This window comes from Cervus canadensis, chromosome 4 (assembly GCF_019320065.1).
Source record: "Cervus canadensis isolate Bull #8, Minnesota chromosome 4, ASM1932006v1, whole genome shotgun sequence".
NCBI classification, from domain to species: domain Eukaryota; kingdom Metazoa; phylum Chordata; class Mammalia; order Artiodactyla; family Cervidae; genus Cervus; species Cervus canadensis.
In genome coordinates, this window is record NC_057389.1 from 91,137,924 (window position 1) to 91,158,380 (window position 20,457).

General features: G+C 56.0%; 2 protein-coding genes across 4 annotated transcripts; one reads left to right on the plus strand and one right to left on the minus strand.

Moving 5' to 3' along the window:
- Window positions 1-433: 433 nt before the first annotated feature.
- Window positions 434-6,470, plus strand: ELOF1 (elongation factor 1). Of its 3 annotated transcripts, none has more exons than XM_043466532.1 (4): window positions 434-538; window positions 5,142-5,275; window positions 5,456-5,526; window positions 5,791-6,470. In XM_043466532.1, the coding sequence occupies exons 2-4, from the start codon at window positions 5,160-5,162 to the stop codon at window positions 5,853-5,855; spliced, it is 252 nt and encodes an 83-aa protein (XP_043322467.1). In that variant the 5' UTR covers window positions 434-538; window positions 5,142-5,159; the 3' UTR covers window positions 5,856-6,470. The 3 variants fall into 3 exon arrangements, with proteins under 3 accessions (XP_043322467.1, XP_043322469.1, XP_043322468.1); XM_043466534.1 differs by having other exon boundaries at window positions 5,786-6,012; XM_043466533.1 differs by lacking the exon at window positions 434-538 and adding an exon at window positions 631-754.
- Window positions 6,471-11,205: 4,735 nt separating this feature from the next.
- CNN1 (calponin 1) lies at window positions 11,206-19,133 on the minus strand. The gene is made up of 7 exons (XM_043466531.1): window positions 18,922-19,133; window positions 16,778-16,899; window positions 13,226-13,292; window positions 12,948-13,085; window positions 12,650-12,760; window positions 12,043-12,189; window positions 11,206-11,949 (listed from the first exon to the last, which is right to left on the minus strand). The coding sequence occupies exons 1-7, from the start codon at window positions 18,982-18,984 to the stop codon at window positions 11,704-11,706; spliced, it is 894 nt and encodes a 297-aa protein (XP_043322466.1). The 5' UTR covers window positions 18,985-19,133; the 3' UTR covers window positions 11,206-11,703.
- Between the last annotated feature and the right edge of the window lie 1,324 nt (window positions 19,134-20,457).

Below are 20,457 nucleotides of genomic sequence, written 5' to 3' on the forward strand. Positions count from 1 at the left end.
CACAGGTTCTTGTTAAAGTCTGACAAGAGCTTCTTACAAGCTTCTCTCACACTCTGATTCAGCCATACAGTTCTCTGCATGTCCTTAGCACTGGGATATATGTATGTGGCTGACGTCTGGGAGGCCCATGTGAGCTGCAAAGGGCTGGGGCTTGAACTGGGAGAGAAGATAAGTGAAGATGCTGCGGCCAAGGGCGAAGCTGCCTTTCCAGGGCTGCTACGGCAGGGTCCACCTCTCCTGAAACGCGGTAACTGCCAGTGCGTGAGCGCACCAAAGTTGTGACCACAAGCGCCGGCTCTAACTACCAAGTATGGTCAGGCCCTTGTGCAGGGACAACGCGTTCCTGCCGCCGGGCCCGAAATGGGAGTACGCGTGCGCACAGAGAAGATGCTGGAGGAGGCTGGGCTTCCTCGCTGGGCAGTCCCAGCCTCGAGGGGACCAGAAGGCGGGGGAGGTAAGATATTTCCGCTTCCGCCGAGAGCCGGAAGTCACTGTCTCCCGGGTGAACGAGGCGGTCGCAACAAGGGTGTGAGTGCAGGTAAAGGTTCGCGCGGTCGGACGTTGGGGCCGGGTGGGGCTGAGCGCTCTGCGACCCCAGGGCGCTCACGGGGTCCTGAAGGAGGCGCCGAGGGCCCAGGGCTCGGGGAGCGGCCCATCGGGGAACTTGATTGCCTCAGGTCCCTGCAGGTCCCAGCCCGCTGCTTGGAGGCCTGGGTGCTACCGGCGGCTGGCGGGAGGCGACACCGAAGCTTCGGTGAGCTTGGAGGAACAGTCCTCCCACCACCTCTTGAGTTCCGCCAGGGGCGATGGCTGAGCTCTCTTCCATCTTCTTGGCGCGCTTTGGACTTAGGTCGCCACATAAGTACAGTTCCCCGTCCCCGGAACTTTACATGCAGTCCATACCCCTTTTCTGCAGCGTGGTTGGGGGGCACTGTAGTCACCGGGAAAAATGAGATTCTGGGGCCCATCTCTAGCTTCAGGAGACTTGTTTATATATTCAGATAGTTACTTAGCACTTAATGCACACCAGGCATTGGCGTGCTGCTGATTCGTTGCTCAGTCCTGTCCGACCCCATGGACTGCAACACTGCAGGCTTCTTTGTTCATGGGTTTTCCCAGGCAGCAATACTGGAGTCGGTTGCCGGTTCCTTCACCGGATCTTCTCGACCCAGGGATCAAACTCCAGTCTCCTGCCTTGGCAGGTGAGCTACCAGGGCTGCTGATTTCAGCCATGCACAAATCAGGCTCCCACCCCAACCTGCAGAACTGACATTCTAGTTGGGGGACATCTGGTGTGAGGTTCAGAAAGTTGCATTTTTCTGAGCAGCCCCAGGTGATTCTGTGGCAGGTGGTACCCAGGGTCTGGCTCTGGGGAAATTTTTTCAACAAAACACTCTGGCTAAAGGTGGGAGCCTGGGCTGCTGAAGTGACTATACTTTACTAAAGCCTGCAGGGTCTTGGGGTCGGCCTGCTGCTTTCGTCTTCCATTGCATCTCACATCCATCTCCCTGTTGCTCACTGGGCTTCAGCTTGTACCAGTCTTCTTTCTGTTTCTCAAGAAAAGCTGGTGCTTCCTTGAAGCCTTTGCAGTTGAAGTATTTCCAGCCTCTGCCTGCCCTGTCTTATGTGGATTTTCTTTCTCTCATCATTCAGTCCTCATTTTAAATGACCGTTCCTCAAAGGATCCTTCAGGCTCCACCCTTGAGTGAAGTAGCCCTGTCCCAGAGAAGTTCACATAGCCTTGTTTTTTGTTTTTAATTTTATTTATTTTCTGGAATGCCCTGGGTCTTTGTGGCTGCGCTTGGGCTTTTTCTGGTTGTGGTGAGTGGGAGCTACTCTCTAGTTGCACTGTGAAGGCTTCTCATTGTGGTGGCCTCTCTTGTTGCGGCTCACAGGCTCAGTAGTTGTGGCATGCAGCCTTAGTGACCCTGCAGCGTGTCAGATCTTCCCAGACCAGGGATGGAACCCGTATCCCCTGTATTAGCTACTGGACTACCGAGGAAGTCCCACGTTGCTCTGTTTTATTAACCTTGTAGCACTTGCCAGTGGCTTCCCAGGTGTTGCTAGTGGTAAGGAACCTGCCTGCTAATGCAGGAAACGTAAGAGATTTGGGTTCAGTCCCTGGGTGGGGAAAATCCCCTGGAGAAGGACATGGCAACCCACTCCAGTATTCTTGCCTGGAAAATCCCATGGACAGAGAAGTCTGGCGGGCCACAGTCCATAGGGTCACAAAGAGTCAGAGACGACTGAAGTGACTCAACACACACACCCACACACACAGCACTTGTCAATATTTGAAATTTTTTCCCTTATTAGTTAGCTTAGGGGTCTGTCTTCTCCACCAGAATATCAGTTACACAAGAGCAGACACCTCACCTTCCCTGATTACAGCACTGCTGTGGCTTGCTCTAGGCCTGGCGTTGGTTGGTTCATTCATTCATTCATTCATTCCGTAAATATTTGTTGAACACCAGCTCTGTGCCATGAGCTGTTCTAGGCTCTGAGGATACAAAGAAAAGACAGAAATCCCTGCCCACAAGGAGTTCACACTCTGAGGGTGGTGGGCAGGGACCCGTGAGGAAGCTGTTGTGATCATCCAGGCCAGAGAAGACCTGGACTCTGGACTCAGACCACAGAACTGGCCCTGGGAGTGGGGAGAAGTGGTCAGATGTTGGGCGTCTTCTAAAGGTAGAATAGTAGGGAACTTCCCTAGTGGTCCAGTGGTTAAGAATCTGAGCTTCCACTGCCAGGGCACAGGTTCCATCCCTGACTGGGGAACTAAGGTCCTGCATGCCTCAAGATGCGGCCTAAAATAAAAGTAGAACAGTAGGATCAGGGTGAGATAAGGGGTGTGAGAGGGGGCAAAAGGAACTGAGGTCGAGTCCAGGGTTTTTGGAAAGATGGACTTGCTGTCTGCTGAGCTGAAGAAGGCTGCAGGAGAGCAGATTGAGGTGTTTGGAGCTGGGTTTTGGACAGGTCATGTTTAAACATGGGTTAGCATCAGGTGAGGCAGGTGGTCAGGAAGGCTACAGTTCAGAGCAGGCAGTGGAAGCGGTGACGGGGTGTGATCTCCATGGAGGTGAATGTATTTGGACAAGGGAGGGGCCCGGAGACTGAGCAAGTGGATTCACTATCCTTAGCAAATTAGAGAGGTGGGGTGGGGTTGCAGCAGCAGAGACTGGCAGAACCTGCCATCGAGGAGTGAGTGGGGAGAGTCCCAGGTCCTGAGAGCCCTGTGAAAAGGGCAGGCGGAGAAACCGGTGAGTCCGGTGTGCTGAGGAGTGGGGACTGCCCCGTGGGGTGGACAGCGTGGCAGGAGCAGTGGAGAGAGAACCGGAGAGAAGGCAGACAGCTCTATTAGAAAAACTCTCTATAAATAAAGAGATGGTTTCTGATGATGGGCAAAGTCATCCCAAGTGTGTTTGTTAATGATCCAGTGGAGAGAGCAAGTGTGATGCTGGGATCCAAGGCCCAAAGTAACAAACTGTGTTTGTGGGAAGCGAGGCCATTCTTCCATAGCACAAGGGGAAAGGTCAAGTGGGTGGTCCTGGAGACTTGTGGATTCTGGATGTTCACCGCCAGCTCCTTCTGTTTACTCAGTGAATTGGAAGCACCCTTAGTTTAGAACAAGGCCATCAGATAGAGAGTGATCACCATGTGTGAATGAAACACTGGTCTTTCTCTGGCAGGCTGCTGACCTCTGCTAGTCATGAAAGGATGAGACCAGAATCAGGGGTGGATGGGGGTGGGAGGGGCGCTTCGGGGGGTTAGCCTGGTGCCTGACATGGGAGATTGCACTCAGTGTAGCTGCTGCTGCTTCCCTGCCCACCTGCCTCTGAGGCATCTTCCCCTGGACGTGCCATTTGCCCCAGCACCTTGCTCTTCCTTTGTGTCAGACATCAGAGAACAGGGCCCCCTTTCCCCAAGCCACCACCTCCATCCCCCACCACAACCTTGGGAGTCAACCGGACACTTCTCACACTGCTCACCCACTCCACTGGACTGTTCCTTCTCGACGTGCTCACCACTGGCTTGTCCCCTCTCCTCGCTTACCCACTGCTGCCTTTCACCCAGAACAACCCTGTCCTGGTTCTGACTTCATCTTCACCCAGGCTTTCCACCCATCCCTTTCCTTGGTCCCTCTCTCTTTCTTTTTTTAAATATTTATTTGGCTGCACCGGGTCATAGATGCAGCATGCACCATCTTCAGTCTGGTTTCGGCATGCGGAATCCTTAGTTACGGCATGCGGGATCTTTAGTTGTAGCATGTGAACTCTTAGTTGTGGCATATGGGATCTAATTCCCTGACCAGGGATCAAACCCAGGCCCCCTGCATTGGGAGTGCAGTCTTAGCCACTGGACAACCAGGGAAGTCCCTCCTTGGTCTCTTTAAAACACCAAACAGTTTAATCCCTACACTCCCCACAACCTCCAGCATCCATCCAAATATTCAGAACACTCCCACCTGCTCCTTCCCCACCCCCTTTCTCCCCCCAGCCTGCCCCTCTACCCAACCCGCATGGTCCCCAAACCCTGGCCAGGCCCTCAACCTTTTATATGGCGTTTCCTTACTCCAAATGCATGTCCCCGTTTCTCTGTCCAGCAGCCCCTCATCTGCAAAGAGCCTGCCTGAGGGGCCCCCCAGAAGGCTCTGTCACATCCTTTCAGTGTCATTCCTCCTGGGTGGCATTGGCCTGTCCCGTGACAGAAGGAGCAGCCTGAATAAAATCTCTGGCTCCTGAGCACTCCTGTGTGACCGGCCTTCACAGAGTCTCGTCCTCACCAGGAATGGTGGCCTCCTGTGTAGGTGCTGGCAGACAGGCCAGGCTCTTACCATATGTCCTGTTGGCCCTCCCCGTGAGACCAGGCTCAGATGGAAACCTCATGCCACTTCATAGACAGGAGACTGAGGCACAGAGCATTTAAGGAACCCACTTGGGATCCTGCAGGAAGTAGGAGAGCTGGGGTTAGAATCCAGGCCGCCTGACCCCATAGTGCACCGAGGTGGTCTGCCAGCCCAGCCCCTGGGAGCCTCAGGCAAGACCTCCCTTCTCCAGAGGCAGCCAGCCTGCTTCCTAGGGCATCGGGCTGGGGGGCCGCATGGGGCCCACAAGTCAGATTTCTGTCCCTTCTGCCCACAGGTTCGCTCCCCTACAGACATGGGGCGCAGAAAGTCGAAACGGAAGCCGCCCCCCAAGAAGAAGATGACAGGCACCCTGGAGACCCAGTTCACCTGCCCCTTCTGCAACCACGAGAAGTCCTGTGACGTGAAAATGTGAGTGGGGCTGGGGAGCCTTCCTCACGGGGCCACTTCCTCCTTCCTCAGTTGCGGTGTGGCTCACCCCCACCACTATCCTGTCCTCCAATCTGCCCCAAGCCCTCCTGCTTAGGGGGATCATCACCCACAGACAGAGGCCCCTTCCTTCACTAGCCCCTGCACCTCCTCCTGTTCCAGGGACCGAGCCCGAAACACCGGAGTCATCTCTTGTACCGTGTGCCTAGAGGAATTCCAGACACCCATCACTTGTATCCTTGGGAAACCGGGCTTTTTCCAGAAGATGGACTGGGGATTCTGGGCGGCCCCGCCCAGAGTGGGCTGCTCGAGGACACCCAGCCCTGCGGCGTGCCCGGGGGGCGTGGCCACCGAGAGGAAGCAGCGCCACGGGCTGACTTACGTGGTGTGAACGGGGTTCGGGGCAGTGGTCTGGCTAACAGTGGTGTGAGCTACAGAAAAGTACATGTGGGAAGGGGGTCCAGTGCTACCAGTTGCCCTTGACCGCAGCGGCTCAGATCTGTCAGAACCAGTGGACGTGTACAGCGATTGGATAGACGCCTGCGAGGCTGCCAATCAGTAGCGACACAGACGGCCCACCCCCTTGGCAGCCCCGCCCACTGGGTACCAAACGAGAGACATTCCAGGGTGTCCAGGGTGTGGGTCCAGGGCCTTTGCAGCCCCGAATGTGAGTGTGTGCAGAGTGGGTATCTGTGTGTGTGTGTGTGTGTGTGTGTGTGTATGCGTGCGCTGCTGCAGGTGCGACTGCAGGGGAGTTTTCATGGGATGCGGGTAGAGTTGAAGGGTGGTGGGGCCCCGGGGGCCTGAAATGCTTGCTCAACAAGCCTTTGACTGGCTCCAGCCTCTAGCACCTGGGCCACTGGCTTCAGGGCCCTGTTTTCTCTAGAGGCCTGCGTCCTGATCCCCTTCTGCAAGGGCAGGCCCAACAGAGGCTGCCACCGGTCTCTCCAGCGCCTTCCTGCACCTCACCAGCAGTACTTGGCCATTGAACGGGACTGACTGCTCCCCCTCCCCAGCTGCCTTCCCAGGCCTGCGGCCTGGAATTCAAGCCACAGTCCCATGGGCCCCCTGGCAGGGCGGCCTGTTTTCATGTTCCCTAGCTTTTGTAGAGGAGGGAGGGGCTGGGCTGGGGACAGCTGTCTGTCACAAGCCCTTAAATAAAGCAGCAAACGCAGAACTCCCAGTTCTCTGATTTCCTAGGCTCTGGGTCAGACCCAGGGTCTCAACACAGGAAAAGGGGAGACTGAGGCATTCAGAGGTGGCCCAGCGGGCCATCTGAAGTGGGGTTCAGTCAGTCCTTCAAACCATCGTACATTTTAGCCACTATACAAGCATTCAAGGTGAAACCCGGGCAGCTGGGTTCAGGGGACAGGGATAAACGCACAGGCGTCTGGCCAGGCATTTACAGTCACAGTGGAAACTGGGGCCAAGAGAGCCCGGGGTAGGGGTGGGGTGATCAGAGAGGGCTTCCTGGGGGACCCCCCTGAGGAAGGTCAGGCTCCAGGGCCCCCCTGTTCCTGAGGCTGCTCTCAGGTGAGCCTGCTTTCCCGCCGTGTTCCAACGGCCACCCCGGGAGGAGGATGCTCACAGGTGAGGAAGCAGGCCAGAGACAGGAGGCCGTGGGCCCAGGGTCCTGCAGCCAGCAGACCTCACAGCCCAGGGTCTCACTCATGAGTCCAGGGTCCAGGCTACGGGAACAGCTCCTGGCTTCTGGGGGCTGAGTGGGGTGAAGATCCCTGGAGGGGAAGAAGGGACTGGACTGTTGTCCTAGGGTGCTGGGGAGACTGGAGGTGGGGCCAGATGCACATGTTCAGTGTAACAAATATTGGTCTTGGCGCTTGCCTTTCAGTCTAGGGGTTGGGACTGCAAGCTTCCACTGCAAAGAAATATTGGTCTTTGTCCCTGGATCCTGGCACAAAGCTAAAACACTTGGAATTTCCTGGGCAGTCAGAGTATCTTTCATCATTCATAAAGAGCCCATTTTTGCTCACTGGTGAGATTATGCTAATGAGGTGATTTAGAATGAGGTCCTAGACATCCTTGGGGCTTCCCAAGTGGCACAGTGGTAGACTCCACCTGCCAGTTTAGGAGACCCAGGTTCAATCCCTATCGGGAAGATTTTTTAAAGGAGGAAATGGCAATCCATTCCAGTATTCTTGATTGGAGAATTCCATGGACAGAGGAGCCTGGTGGGCTGCAGTCTGTGGGGTTGCAAAGAATTGGACACAACTGAGTGGCTAGACAACAATGAATCAGCATTACCCATAGTGTATGAAGTAAAGTGAAAATCTCTCAGTCATGTCCGACTCTGTGACCCCATGGATTATACAGTCCATAGAATTTTCTAGGCCAGGATACTGCAGTGGGTAACCTTTCCCTTCTCTAGGGGATCTTCCCAACCCAGGAATTGAACTGGGGCCTACCTGAATTACAGGCAGATTCTTTACCAGCTGAGTCACAAGGGAAGCCCAAGAATACTGGAGTGGGTAGTCTATCCCATCACCAGCGGATCTTCCCGACCCAGGAGTCGAACCGGGGTCTCCTGCATTGCAGGTGGATTCTTTAACAACTGAGCTATGAGGGAAGCCTCTCGTAGTGTTTAGTATGCATTAAGTGCTCAATAACTAACACAGCCGAAGTGACTGAGCACTCAACAGCTTCAGCATGGGGCTGATTCCTGAGTAGGAACTCAGCCACACCTACCAACCTTTGGGAAGGGGCCTAAAGGAGATCAACCTGAATATTCACTGAAAGGGCTGATGCTGAAGCTGAAGCTCCAATCCTCTGGCCACCTGATGGGACGCCAACTCACTGGAAAAATTGGGATTTTTCCTGATGCTGGGAAAGATTGAGGGCAGGAGGAGAAGTGGGGCAGCAGAGGATGAGGTGGTTGGATGGCATTACGGACACAATGGGCATTGCTCAGTCATGTCTGACTCTGCGACCCCATGACTGTAGCCCACCAGGCTCCTCTGTCCGTGGGATTTTCTAGGCAAGAATACTGGAGTAGTTGCCATTTCCTTCTCCGGGGGATCTTCCCAACCCAGGGATCGAACCCATGTCTCCTCTGTCTCCTGCATTGCAGGCAGATTCTTTGCCCACTGAGCCATTGGGGGTATGAATCTGAGCAAACTCCAGGAGATAGAGGAGGACAGGGAAGCCTGGAGGGCAACAGTCCATGGGGTCGCAGAGTCAGACATGACTTAGTGACTGAACAACAACAAGTGGACCTAAGATGAAGTGCTTTGAGAACAAGATCTGATGAACCTCTGCCTGTGGTGAACACTTAGAGGTGCTGGAACACATGGAAAGGATTCAGGAGTTCCACACCCCTCCCTATACCTTGTTCTCTGTGTCTCTCCCTTCTGGCTCCTCCTGAGTTTGATCCTTTCATAATAAAACCAAAGTAATAATAAAACCAGTGATCTAATAAAAAGTAAAATGTTTCTCCAAGTTTTGTGAACCAGTGCAGTAAATTAACAAAATCTGAGGAGCGGGTGGAGAGAACCCCCGATCTACAGCTGGTCACTGGACTTGTGATTGGCTCCTGGCATGGGGGAGGGGTAGCCCTGAACGGAACCCTTATCCTGTGGGATCAGAGGCTGTCTTCAGGTAGTATCAGAATTGAGTTAACTGATTGGTGGTACTGGGAAAAAAAAAACCACACCTAAACAAGCAGACGGCTAGATCCCAGACAATCTGGTGGTCCTGGTGCTCTGGCAGCACGGGGCAGCTCAAGCTCCTCCACGCAGCCCCATGAGCCTGGGCAGCAAGTGGAAGGAAGATGGAAACTCCATCTAAGGGCCACCCTGAGGACAGAGGCACCCAGCGTGATTCCTGACACGGTGCCAGCAGATGGTGACCCACCAGGGCAGCAAGGAATATGAACAGCAGAGGAAGATGCTGAGCTGGCCAGACCCACCAGGCCCAGCCATTGGGTCTGACGGGTGTCCCCCGAGGCCCACCCTGCCCTGACATGCCCCCAACCCGGTGCTCCTACCTTCTCTTCCAAGACCTCACTCAGGTCGGGTCCCATGGCCAAGGCAGGACCCAGTGGGCTTAGACAGAGTGATTGGACAGGCACCTGGGTGGGGGGCTGCTCTCGGGTCCAGGGAAAGGGCCCTTGCTCTTGTGTCAACCAGGGCCCGCCTACCCCAGTCTCACAGTCTAAGTGCTAATATGGTGCTGTTTTCCCAAGGAGGCAGGGCCCTGGGCCAGGCAAGGATCCTCCTCAGCATAGCTTCCCCGCGCTGGCCCTGGGGGAGCAGGACTCCGGCTAGCCAAGCCAAGAGCTCCCGGAATCTGCTTTACGAGGCCCCAGGGATTGTGCAAGCGCAGGGGGCTTCTGATGTCTGTCCCAGCAGGTCCCATCATTCCAGCCTTGTCCCGCCCTGTCCCCCCACCCCAGCCCACCCTGGGGAGGGAAGGGGAGAAGACTGCTCTGAGCCCCCAGCATGGCAGGCCACATCCTCTCCATGGAACCCTGGCGGTGGGTAACTTTCGGGCAGGAGAGCGGGAAGAGTGGGGTGTCCCCTGAAATGGGGAGAGTTGGGACCTCGTCCAGACTTCTGGGATCTCGGGCTGGCAGGCCAGGATTGGAGATGAGCCCTGAGCACAGGGCACCGTGTGAGCCAGGCACACAGGCCAGCTGCACCCTGTGGTCAGCTTCTTAACTGCTCTGTGCCAGCTGGTAAAAGGCCATCGCCCTGGGCGTCCGGAGCACCCATCTTTCCCACTGCCCCGTCGCCTCCCACCTCCCCACAGTCTGGTTGTCTAGTTGCTCAGTCGTGCCTGACCCTTTGCAACCCCATGGACTGTACCCCCACAGGCTCCTTTGTCCATGGAATTTCCCAGGCAAGAATACTGAAGTGGGTTGCCATTTCCTCCTCCAGGGGGAAGGAGATCTTCCTGGACCAGGGATTGAACTCGAGTCTTCTGCGTTGGCAGGTGGATTCTTTACCACTGAGCCACCACGGAAGCCCCATAGTCTACTCCAGGACTCAAGGATTCTCTCTGCCCACAGGGGCCTCCAGGACCAGGCTTGTGGTCCATTCTCATGATCAGTGCCAAATACCATCCCCGTCTGGAGGCGTCATTTCACTGAAGCTTCCTGTGACTCCCACAGGCTTCAATGTCCTCATTTTCCTGATGGGAAAACAGACCTAGGGAGGGGAGGTGATTTGCCCAAGGTCGCTTGGCTGGCCAGCTCCAAAACTGTGATTCACATCGTATCTCACCCATCCCAGTGCTGACCTCGACACGACCCACAGGCTTCCAGGGTAGGTACATGGGTGCTGAACATGTGTGTGTGTGTGTGTGTGTGTGTATTATGTACCTGTGTGAAGGTGTGTTTTTGTCTTGGGTAGGCATGTGTATTGCACGTGCGAGTATCTGTGTGTGAAAGGTGTGTGCATTAAGGCTGCAGGGAGTGTGTGTACACCATACACATGAAGTGTGCGTTTGTGTGGATTCTTTTTGTCTGTGGGGGGGTGTGAGTCCTGGGTCCACCGAGTGTTGTGAGCTCAGTATGTGTATCTTAGGGTGCCTGCGTGTGAGTGTGTGTGCACCTGTGCAGATGTGTGTGCGGGAAATGGAGCGTACCCTGTGCATGCGCGGCAGCCACAAAAGCCCTGGGATAGAGCAGCCCTAAGTCCTCAGGTGATTTTGATGGTTGATGATGTTTAGTCGCTAAGTCGTGTCTGACTCTTTGCGACCCCATGGACTATATAGCCTGCCAGGCTCCTCTGTCCATGGAATTCTCCAGGCAAGAATATCAGAGTGGGTAGCCATTCCCTTCTCCAGGGAATCTTCCCAACCCAGAAATCACGAAATCACCCAGAAATCTGGACCCAGTCCACCTACGATTGCAGGCAGAGTCTTTACTGACCAAGCCACAAGGGAGGCCCCTCGGGTGATTTTACAGCCATTTATTGTGCTCCAGTGAAGTAGAAAAAGAAAGTGCTCGCGTCACAAACGCCGCTGTCACATCCCGTAAGCCAGCTGCAAACCAAACCGCGTGTGTCCGCCAGGGGTCTGGGCATGCAGTTTGCGCCCGCTGCGGGAATGGGGTGGGGAGGGGTCGAGTCTGGGCTCTGCGGGCTTCGCTTGGGAGGGCTTCTTGTCCTGGCGGGGGGGGACCCATCTATGGGGAGTGGGGGACAGCGGGGTAGCTTTGCTCAGTGCGTCCTTTGGGTGGGGAACACCCAGCTCCATGTTGGACCCTGCAGCACACCAGGGAGGAGCCCCCTCTCCACAGCCCCCCCACCTTCTGCTCCCCCCAAAAGCTAACCCTGTAGGCAGGTGCCAGGGAGCCAGAGGAGCCATGCAGGGGGAGGGGGTTGGCAGGCCGGGCCAGGCCCTGCCAAGAGCAGCAGCCAGCCTCCCTGGGGGAAGGCGGGAGGCCCTGGGCCCTAGGCAGAGTTGTAGTAGTTGTGCGGGTGGTGGTTGTGGGCCGGCTCGCCCAGCTCAGGGTACTCAGGCGTCAGGCAGTACTTGGGGTCGTAGACCTGGCGGGGCAGCCCGTACACCGTCATGCCCCGCTGTGAAGCTCCCTTGTTGCTGCCCATCTGCAGGCTGACGTTGAGCGTGTCACAGTGCTCCATGCCCAGCCCCGGCTCAAAGATCTGCCGCTTGGTCCCTGGTGCAGTCATGCCGGCCTGCAGAGGGCAGCATAACGGTCAGGCCGTGGGGGACCGCGAGAGCCCCCACCAGCCTGCCACACGCACAGCCCCCCTTGCCCCGCAACACACCTGGCTGGCTCCCTTGTTGGTGCCCATCTGCAGGCTGATGGTGGCCTGGTCCAGGGGCTGATCCGTGCCCAGCTTGGGGTCGTAGAGGTGGCGCCGGGTGCCGTAGGCCGTCATGCCCTGCTGGCTGGCAAACTTGTTGGTGCCCATCTAGGGAGCCAGGAGGAGAGTTACCCGGGGGTTACAGGATCCCACCGAGGGTGACCAGACACAACTGATGTCAGCAGACACACGGCCCTCTGATGAGGCCCTGTTTCCACTCCCGTGGGGCAACAGACTGGAAACTGAGGCTCAGAGAAGGTGTGTCACATGACTGCTAAGTGGCCTGATTTCCAGGGTTCAGCTACTCATCACCTGAGCAATCCTAGCAAATGGGCAAACCTCCAGGCCTCGGTTTTCCCATCTGTATAAAGGGTGTGACGGTAACAGTACCCACCCCCTAGGACTGTCAGAGGAGTAAGTTAGGGTACTGAAAATGCTAAGCATAGGGTTTCCTAAAGGCCACATATTCTGTACCCCGCCCCCGGCAACCCGCCAAAGCCTGCAGGGACCAGGGTGCCCTCCTCAACCACAGCTCATCAGCAAGACCCAGGCGAGGAAAGGACCATACCTGCAGCCCGATAATGTTCCGCCCTTCTCTTAGCTTCTCTGGCTCAAATTTCCGTTCCTGCTTCTCCGCGTATTTCACTCCCACGTTCACCTTGTTCCCTTTCGTCTTGGCCTGGGTGGGGAGGTGAGGGCCAGGGACTGACTCTGGGCCACACAGTTGCACTGAAAACCCTGAAAGGCACCCGCTTTCCCTCTCCCACCCAAGCAGGGACTGGGGTGGGAGTACCACGCAGGGGGCAGGGTACAAGAAGCTCCACCCACATCCCAACCCAGAGCGCCCACCGGTCACCCACACTCACCATGCTGGCCAGGGCCAGGAGGGTGGACTGCACTTGCGTGTGGTTGGTGTTCTCGAACAGGTCATTGGCCTCAAAGATATCGTGGGGCTTCACCCCGTACTTGGTGATGGCCTTGATGAAGTTGCCGATGTTCTCCAGCTGGACGGGAGCCGGAAGCGGTCAGGGGTGTGGGGGCGTGGGCGGGGCTGGGTGGAGGTGGGCGGGGCTACAGGTGGAAGTGGGCGGGGCTAGGGGCCAGAGAGTTAAGAGACTAAAGAGTTGAGAGAGTCTGGGCTCACCTGATGCCAGTTCTGGGTGGACTCATTTACTTTCTTCACAGAGCCTGGCTGGAGCTTATTGATGAACCTACAATAAGGGGAGGGGGCTGAGGCAGGGGACTCCCTGCTGCCAGTATCCAAGCCCGGTCCAGCGGGACCAGGGCTCAGGATGACAATCAGGGGGCGCCAGACTTTTTGCTGTTTCCCACTGCAGTCTGACCTCAGAGACAGCCCCACCACAAACCACCCAAACACGCGGGCAGGACCCAGATGGCAAACCACCCTCAGGAAGCTGGACCTGTTCTGGTCAGAAAGTCTCCCTACGGGAGGTGGAGAGTAGTCTTCTGGGGTGCCCCCGCCTCACTGGTGACCATGTTTCAATTTCATTTTCTTTTTTATTTTCCTTTGGCCTCACTGCACCTCTTGTAGGATCTTAGTTCCCTGACCAGGGATCGAACCTGGGCCCTCAGAAGTTCAAAGCCCTGAGTCCTAACCACTTGATCGCCAGGGAATTCCCCAGGCTCCTTTTCTCATTCAAACCACTACGTCTGGGAGAGCCCACAGCTCAGCACTGGGGCCTCTTCTCAGGCCACCATCACCCTGGTGATCTCGTTCAGTCTCTGGACTTTACTTATTTGGCTGCGCTGGGTCTTAGTTGGGGCATGTGGGAGGTTTTTTGTTTTTTTAGTTGCAGTATGCAGAGTCTTAGTTGTGGCATGTGGGACCCAGTTCCCTGACCAAGGATGAAACCCAGGCCCCCTGCATGGGGAGTGTGGAGTCTTAGCCACTGGACCACCAGGAAGTCCCCAGTCTCTTGACTTTAAATGCCCTTCATATGCCAGTGGCTCCCCCAAATCTTCCTGCAGCCCGCCTCCCACTCTCCATTCCATCTCCCCACGGAGTAATAGTATATTTGCTCAGTTGTGCCTGACTCTTTGCAACCCCATAGACTGCAGCCCGCCAGGCTCCTCTGTCCATGGATTCTCCAGGCAAGAATACTGGAATGGGTGGCCATGCCCTCCTCCAGGGGACCTTCCCAACCCAGGGATGGAACCCAGGTATCCCGCATCACAGAGGGATTCTTTACTGTCTGAGTGACCAGGGAAGCTCATCTCCCCACTACATGTGGGTCTCAAACAAATGCATTCCACCAAGACTCCTGATACCCACCTCCCCCTACAGAACTCCCTCCATCTTCCACAGCTCACTAAAAGCCCTCCACTGCCCTTGACACTCCTCTCCCTTTTACTCACCCCACATCCAATCCCTCAGCAATTCCTTTGGCTCAGCCTCCTGAAGACTTCCAGAAGCCCACCTCCACCCCGCTCTGAGCCACTGCTGTCCCTCTCCTGGGCTCCTGCCATGACCTCCCTGGGGGCTCCCAGTTTCCATCTCGTCCCCTCCAGATGCTCGTCACCCCACAGTTAAAATGCCCTTCTCAGAACAATTCCATGGGCTTCCCCGGTGGCACTAGTGGTAAAGAATCTGCCTGCCAATGCAGGAAATGCAGGAGACTCAGGTTTGCTCCCTGAGTCAGGAAGATCCCCTGGAGGAGGAAATGGAAATCCACTCCAGTATTCTTGCCTGGAAAATTGCATGGACAGAAGAGCCTGACGGGCTACAGTCCACGGAGTCCCAAAGAGTCGGATGCGACTGAGCACGCACACACTCTCACCCCACAGGGCCAGGGTTTGATCCCTGATTGGGGAGCTAAGATCCTGCAAGCTGTGCAGTGTGGTCCCCAAAATTTCCATTATGGCTTATTGTAGGATATTAAATAGTTTTCTGTGCTATACAGTAGGACTTTGTCTAACTTTGCTGTACAACAGACATGAACACAACTGTAAATCAACTATGTGCTCAGACGCTCAGCTGTGTCCGACTCTTTGCAACCCATGGACTATAGAGCACCAGGCTCCTCTGTCCATGGGATTCTCCCAGCAAGAACACTGGAGTATGCTGCCATTTCCTCCTCCAGGGGATCGTCCCAACCCAAGGATCAAAACCACATCTCTTATGTCTCCTGCATTAGCAGGCAGATTCTTTACCACTAGTGTCAACTGGGAAGCCTGTAAATCAACTATACTTCAATTTTAAAAAAATCCTAAAGTAATAATCCTCCAATTAAAATATTGGAAACTTGAAAAAGGAAAAAAGAAAAAATCCAGTTACTACCCAGTTCCAAACACTCCCAATGCCTTGAGAATAAAAGCCTAACTCCTTAGCATGAATGACACAGAGACCCTGCATCATCTGGCCCCCAGCTAACTCCCTCCACTTTCCCTGGTCACTCCAGCCTCTTCAGCATCCTTGAACCCATAAGGCATGTTCCCACCCCAGGGTGCCTTTGCACTGGCTGTCCCCTCTACCTGGCCCACTCTTCCCTAAGATGCCCCAGCAGCAACTTCCCTCACTTCATCCGAGATTCTGCTCCAACGCCACCTCTTCAGAATGACCTTCCAGGCCATTCTGTACAAAACAGCAACATTTCATTCCTCTGCCCACCCGCCATCCTTCCCAGCTTGAGTTTTCCCCATGGTACTTCCCACCACAGGCCCGTATGTGATTATTTCATCAATTATTTGTTCAATCATCTCCAGTAGGACAAAAGTTCTGTATGCGCCCCAAGTCGAGTCTGTTTTGTTCACTATCCCCAGTGCCTATACCTGCCTGGCACACAGCAGGCGCTCCATAAATGCACCTCCTCCATGAACAGGTGGGTGGCTCTGCACTCTTTAAGGCCTGGGACACCAAACCATCCCCCCATTCCCTGGATATGGTTGAAGAGCATCCCCCGGTCCCTCCCTTTCTAGCAGCTAGGGCTTGGTAACAAGGTGACTTTGGGAAGCTTCTGGAAGATTCCTAAGCACAGCTCTGGCCCACATGGTTACCTTGCCCTGGGTCAGACTCAGAGATGCAGACAAGACCTGGGCTGGACTCAGGGTTCCTACCCAGAAATAGGATTGTGGTGAAATCTAGAAAGTAGAATCTAGAGTCAGGGCTTGGGAGCTGTGAGGGCTGGCCTTTCTCTTGGTGATTAGGTTTTGAGAGGAGGAGAAAATCAGGACCCACTGAAATTATTGTGGCACATCCCTCAGGTGTATGCACTCAGTTCCTAAGTCATGTCTGACTCTTTGAGACCCCATGGACTATAGTCCACAAGGCTCTTCTGTCCATGAGGTTTCCCAGGCAAGAAAGAATACTGGAGCGGGTTGCCATTTCCTTCTCCAGGGGGGATGTGGCTCGGTGCCTTTTAGCTGTGACCTCCCTTTCTTGGGACTCCGGAGACTATAAATGCGGCTGCCCTGTATGCCTGGCAGTTCAGACTCTAGGTTCTGAAGTCATTTCTGTTGGCACAGCGTGGGACTTTTGGTGACATGCTTTACCTAACTGGGCCTCTGTTTACTTTACTGTTAAATGGGTACAATGATTATCTGCCACCTCAGAGTTCTGTTTGGAGGTGTCAGGTATCAAGTGTCCAAGCTCTGAGCTCATGGTCATTTTGAAGGGTTCAGGGAGTCGAGATGTGGGGTTGGGGGGCCGCCCAAGTGGGCCACAATTGCCCCCACTCACTCGCAAAGAATGATGCCGTCCTTGAGGCCGTCCATGAAGTTGTTGCCGATGCGGCGCCCCGTCACCCCCTCGATCCACTCTCGGAGCTCCTGCTCCCGCTGGTGGTCATACTTCTGGGCCAGCTGAGGGGTAGGGGGCAGAGAGAGAATGGTGAGGACACAGCGGGGAGGAGGGCTGGCTCCCTGGCCCAATCCAAGGCTCCCTAGTCCTGATCTCTTCCTTCATCCCTTCCCAACTAAGGCAATTCTGTCCCAGCGTCCAATGGAGGGGGGTAGCGGGGGGTGGGGGGGGTGCTGAGGACCAGGGTTGAAGTGGCACCTGCCCAGGGGGCCATTCCAGGCATTCTGAGGTTTGGCACCAGAGAACAAGGTCTAAGGCGTGGAGAGCGAGATACTCAGAGCTGGGTGGGGGGCGGTGCCTGGCCTCTTGGTTCCCCCTCCGGACCAAACTTGGGGCTTAGCTTCCCCTGGCCCTGCCCCCTCCCTCTCCTGGATGCTTCAGGCAGGGGAGGAGGAGCCCAAAGTAGGTGCCCCGTGTGCCGCCTTGCTGGGGACTGGTCTGTCTCACATCCCTGTCTCAGCGTCTCTCCAGGCCCTCAGCGCTGGGGCTCCCTCTCGGGCTGGGGGCAAGGGTCTGTCTTCGTCTCACTCCGGGCCCCATGTATGTCTGTATTTCTCTCTCTCCCCCATCGCAGGATGTCCTCAGTCTCTCTCCCAGCTCCTTCCTTGGCCCTGTCATCCTGTCCCCATCTCTGCCTGTCTGGCTGGGGGTGGGGCTCGTGGTTCATCCATCTCCGCTTTCCTGGGTCTCTGTCTCTCCGACTCCAGGTTCCCTACTTCTGATGGGGGTTAGGGGTGGGGGCGGAGGACTCGGCCCTCTCTCCGCCTCTGCATCCCAGCCTCCGTCTTAAGTCACTCCAGGCTCGCCCTCCCCCATCCGTCTATCTCAAGTCTCAGGCTTCCAGAATCTGTCTGCGTCTCTCCCTCCTCTCCTCTCCCACTTTGCACCCTCTCCGTATTTCCAGAACCCTCCACCCCAGCCCAGAACTGGCTCCCGGCCCCTGGGGGACCCGGCTGCCCTTTCTCCAGGGGGGAGGGAAGGAGGAGGGGCGGCCCCCTCACCTGGCCCCGGCCCCTGCCGCCCCCCTCCCCACCAGCCCGGCTTTATAAAGCAAACCGGCCCTTATATAGCGCGGCCCCGCGGGCCGGGCTCCCGAGGCCGCCTTATATGGCGCGGCGGCTCCGCACGGCTCTGGGGCCGGCGCTGGGGGAAGGGGGGGCGCGGCGCTGGGTTCCGTCTCCCGCCCGAGCACTCGCCCCCCACCTGCCCCCTCCTCCAGCCCCGCGAATCCCCCCGACCCGAGTTCCCAATCCCAGCTCCTCCCTTCCTGCCTCTGGAACAGGCAACCCGAGGCTCAGTGTTCCCCTCTGTTAAATGGGACAGAGATTATTCCCCTAGCAGCGCTCATGGGAGCGTTCCAGTGGGCTGGGGACTTCAAATTTGCAGCCCTGGAGACGCTAACCCCATTTTGATGTGGGGGAGGGAGCAAGTTCAAGGGCCCAATTCTTCACCTCCCTTATATAGGACCTGAGAGACTTGCCTCCCCTCTCTGAACCTCAGTTTACCCATCATAGCATGAAAGCCATGTGTCTTCTCAGCTCCAAAATCAGGAGATCCCTCTGTGTTCCTAATGCCCACCCTCTGCCCCTCCCCAGCTGTCTCCCTTTCCTTCACAGCTTCCCACATTTTGGGGCCTCACCTCCCAGGAACCCCAGCTCTGGAGCACACCCCCAAAGTCAGGCCAGGAGTGTGCAAAATCAAGTCTTTCCTCCACTCCCCAGGAGCAAAGAGGTTAACAGGGAACCCTGATCAGGCAGGGTTTTCCCAGTGAACCCACCGCCTCAGTTTACCTGTGAGCGCCTGCGTGCCCATGCCCCATTTACACCCCAACAGTATAGCTGAGGGCTTTGAGATGCTCAGGCCAAGGAGGTAGGCAGCCCCCTCCCCATATTGATCCTTTTTCTGTCTCAGGTTCCAAGTCACTTGGGACAGGCAAGAAGGGGGTCCAGGGAACCCCCAGAGCTGGGCCTCTGGCCTGGCAGGGCAAGTGGGCCAGGCTGGGGTGGGAGGCCCTCCAGCCCTACCTTGTTCTTGACCTCAGCTGACAGCCCGTAGGCGGGGCCTCGGTTGAAGTGAGCGGACGACATGCTGGTTGATGGTGGGTGGCGGTGGCAGCGCGCTGGGGCTGGTGGCAGCAGCTGAGGCTCCGTCTGCACCCTCTTCCCTCCTCACACGTTTTTGAAGCTCTGGAGGCGGCCCGGGCCTCTTCCAAGCCCGTCCCATTGGCCGTAGGGACCTGCCAAGGGGCGGGGCGCCCCCCACCTCGGCCACCCCCCCTTCGTGATGTCAGGGCCTTGGTATTGGGAGCTGATTGTGTCATTGTTTCCACCTAGGGGGGCGGCCTGGGTTATTCTTTTTTTGGGGGGGGCGGTTGCTTGGCCAGGGGCTTCCCTGGTGGCTCAGAGGGCAAAGAATCTGACTGCATTGCCGAAGACCTAGGTTCGATCCCTGGGTCTGGAAGACCCCCTGGAGGAGGAAATGGCAACCCACTCTGGTATTCTTGCCTGGAGAGTTCCATGGACAGAGGAGCCGCCACAGGCTACAGTCCATGGGGTCACAAAGAGTTGGACATGACGGAGTGACCTACACTTTTCACTTTCAGTTGCTTGGCCAGACACAGACCAACCTTGCCCCACTCTCCCCTGTTTACTGGGCCTTCAGCTGGGTCTCTTAATTTCTATTTGTCTGTCTCTGAGGCCATGTCTCCAGGTCTCTGAGGTCATCGCTCTTCACTGCTCACCAGTCTTGAGGCAGGACTACCACCTGTGGTAGTTTATGAGTGCCACCCTGGATTTAAGTCCAGACACCAGCAGTCTATAAATGTAGGCCAGTCCTCTCTAAGCCCCTATAACCACATCTGGAAAATGGACTAATGATAGTGCTCAGGAGAGTGTAGAGAGGATCAGAAGAAATAATGCCTGGGAATTCCCTGGCAGTCCAGTAAAAGACTCCATGATTCCATTGCAGCTGGCACAGGTTCGGTGCCTGGTCAGGGAGATTCTTACACCACGGGGTACGCCCCCCCCCCACAAAAAAAACACAGGAAGAAGAAGAAGAAATAATGCCTCTGACATGTCTAGGACAGAGCCTGGTACAGAGAGACTCAGGAAGTAGCAGTATTTCTGCTGAGAATCTGGCACCCCACTTCTGTCCTCTCCAGCCCCTCAAAACGATCTGGGGAAGCAGAGATCCTGGCTCCTACCCTACCCATCCACATGTGGGCCATCTGAACCACAGAATGGCTGTGTTAGTGGGTTCCAGGCCAGGGAAACCCCCACATATCTCTGTTCAAGCCAGGCTGGCCTGGAATGAACACCTGTCAGCAACTTTGCCTGGCCAGGTCTCACCCCTGGACCACAGGGGTGGATGACATGCCCACATCATACCATGTAGGTTTAGACCATGTTCCAACTGTGGTGCTGGAGAAGACTCTTGAGAGCCCTATGGACTGCAAGGAGATCAAACCAGTCAATCCTAAAGGAAATCAACCCTGAATATTCATTGGAAGGACTGATGCTGAAGCTGGAGCTCCAATACTTTAGCCACCTGATGTGAAGAGC

Bases quoted from the DNA above. Each gene is read 5' to 3' on its own strand.
- CNN1 (XM_043466531.1), bottom strand. From the start codon at position 18,984: ATGTCGTCCGCTCACTTCAACCGAGGCCCCGCCTACGGGCTGTCAGCT. The intron at 13,293-16,777 runs GTGAGTGGGGGC...CCCTTATTGTAG, and splicing joins GACGGCATCATTCTTTGCGA to GTTCATCAATAAGCTCCAGC. The intron at 12,761-12,947 runs GTGAGTGTGGGT...CTCCCCACCCAG, and splicing joins TCCTGGCCCTGGCCAGCATG to GCCAAGACGAAAGGGAACAA.
- ELOF1 (XM_043466532.1), top strand. From the start codon at position 5,160: ATGGGGCGCAGAAAGTCGAAACGGAAGCCGCCCCCCAAGAAGAAGATG. The intron at 5,276-5,455 runs GTGAGTGGGGCT...CTCCTGTTCCAG, and splicing joins AAGTCCTGTGACGTGAAAAT to GGACCGAGCCCGAAACACCG. The intron at 5,527-5,790 runs GTATCCTTGGGA...GCAGCGGCTCAG, and splicing joins ATTCCAGACACCCATCACTT to ATCTGTCAGAACCAGTGGAC.